General features: G+C 68.6%; 1 protein-coding gene across 2 annotated transcripts in view; it reads right to left on the reverse strand.

Moving 5' to 3' along the window:
* Positions 1–718: 718 nt before the first annotated feature.
* The window catches only part of FBRS (fibrosin), a 12,368-nt gene continuing 10,866 nt past the window's right edge, over positions 719–2,220 (reverse strand). For both annotated transcript variants that reach the window (XM_059414894.1, XM_059414895.1), the window contains exons 17-18: positions 1,975–2,182; positions 719–1,891 (exon numbers count right to left, since the gene is read on the reverse strand). In XM_059414894.1, coding sequence (XP_059270877.1) covers positions 1,303–1,891; positions 1,975–2,182 — 797 coding nt within the window. In that variant the 3' untranslated portion in view covers positions 719–1,302. The remainder of the gene's footprint in view (positions 1,892–1,974; positions 2,183–2,220) is intronic.

Below are 2,220 nucleotides of genomic sequence, written 5' to 3' on the forward strand. Positions count from 1 at the left end.
ACAGCATCGTCCCCCTCATGCCTCCCCGACCCCCCCCCCCCCCCCCCCCCCCCCCCCCCCCGCCATGACCCACACGCACTCAAAGAGCAGCCAAGGGGCCTCATTGTAACACTCATTTTTATATAAATATCCGCAAGTCATGTTACAGAATAAGCCCCACCGGGGAAAAAAGTCAACGTTATGTTTGTTAAACGGACCCCTGCCTTCTAGGTTGGGCCCCAGCCTGGGGGCGCCTGCTGCTTTGGGAAGGCTGGGGCTGCCGCCGAGAGGCTGCTGCAGAAGCTGCCTGTGTGGCCCACCCCCGGGCCGACCCCCTTCTTTGGTGTGTGGTACGTGGTGACCTTCTCTGCCCGCCCCCACCCCCAGCCTAGGGTAGGGTTCTGGGGAACAGGGTTCTGGAGGGCAGGGCCCAGGAGTCCTGGGGGCACTTGGAAACGGAGTTGGGGGACTGAGCCACGAGGAGGTGGAGTCTGAAGCTGAGATTGAGCCTTGTGGGGGGGCACGCAGAGGTTAACGGGAACACGCTGGGGGGGGCCGGGCCGTCAGCCAAGCAGGAAGCATTTGCCCTTCTCAGCCTAGGTAGCCAGGTCCCTGCCCCGCTGCTCTGTCTGCTGCTCACTCCGCGCTCCCGGGGACGAGCCCCGGGTTCCTGCCTGTCCCCTCCTGGCTCTTCGCTCTACAACCCCCCTCCCCCCACAGAGAGGCCGGAGGCTAGGAACACAGCACCAGTCTGAGGATTTAATTAACCAGGAAGGGGGATCATGGGGAGGGGCACCCCTGTAAAAATGTACAAAAGGTCGGGGGGCTACGTGGAGGGGAGATAGATATGTACATGGAGCCCCCTTCCGTCAGCCCCTCCTCCCCCAGCCCTGAGAGGGCGTGAGGACTCGGGTGGCAGGTGAACGGGGGGCACTTTGGCCTCTGGCTTACTGAGCCCTTGGGGAGGCAGGCCAAGGGCCTAGGGGCCCTCAGGGGGAGCGATGGTGTACCTCAGGGGGTCATGAGCGATGACCCCTGACACGACCCCCGCTCTCGCCTCTCATGCACACGCGCAGACACATACACACACTCACACACACCCCTTTCTCTAGAGGCCTGTGACCTCTGCCCTCCCAGTGACCCCAAGGTCCCTCTGATGCTTGATCTTGCGGGGGCTGGGGCTTCGGCTCCCAGGTTCGGTGACCTCAGAGGTGGCTGGTGAGGTCACGACCTCTGCCCTCCAGCCCTGGCTTCCAACCTCAGCTCGAGGACCTTGTCATCAGGAAAGGGGGATGGCCCGCGCCCCCGGCCCCTCCCCGCCCCTCACCTGTCAGCCCGGGCTGGGCCAGGGGCCCTAGGTGGGGAACTGGGCCGGGGCGCGGGCACGAGCGGAGGCGGTGCCCCCAAAAGGGCTCCCGGGGGGGTCTTGCTGAGAAGGTGAGGGGTCCCCGGGGCTGCAGCGGGTGGCGGTGGTGGCGCCAGGCGGCTGTAGAGCAGGGGATGGGCGGGCTCCAGACCGTACAGGCGGGCGGCGGCCACAGCCCCGGGGCCGGTCAGCTCCTCACCAGCCTCATAGAAGCGGGGCGGCCTGGCCAGGCGGGGGGGCCCTGCCAACCAGGTCGGCTCCAGGAAGCCAGTGCAGCGCTCCGGGGGGCTAGGGCCCAGGAAGGGGGGTGGCCGGGGCCTCTCAAACAGCAGGTGGAGGCCCTGAGGCCCGGTGCTGGCGGCGGCGGCGGCGGCAGCGGCGGCGGCGGCGGCAGCGGCGGCGGCGGCGGCGGCGGCGGCGGCCTCCTCCTTCCGCTCCTCCTTCACCCGCACCGACTCCTTGGGCGGCCTGGCCCCTTCCTCGCCGGCCCGCGCCTTGGGAGTGGCCGGAGAAACGCGGAGCTGGGGCCGCGAGAAGGGGAGGTCCCTGCGGAGAGAAGGCAGGGCCTGCAGCGGGTGGCACCGAGGGCGGCACCGAGGGCGGGCAGTGCGGGGTCCCGGGAGGCACACCTGTCTTTCTCCTCCTTGGTGAGAGAGGGCTCCCTCCGCTCCACGGGCCGCTCCTTGTCTGAGCCTGGCGTCCGGGCGGCCTCAGGGGGCCGGACCCAGGCAGGAAAGGCCAGAGGACTGCGGTGCAGGCGGCCCCAGGGGTCTGGCGGGGAGGCGAAGGCTGGCGGGGCCCCTGGGCTTTCTTTCTGGGCAAAGACGGCGCCGGAGTCTAGACAGAGGGTGAAGCAGAGGGTGACAGGAGCCACG

The sequence above is a fragment of the Mustela nigripes genome, chromosome 11, assembly GCF_022355385.1.
Source record: "Mustela nigripes isolate SB6536 chromosome 11, MUSNIG.SB6536, whole genome shotgun sequence".
NCBI lineage: Eukaryota > Metazoa > Chordata > Mammalia > Carnivora > Mustelidae > Mustela > Mustela nigripes.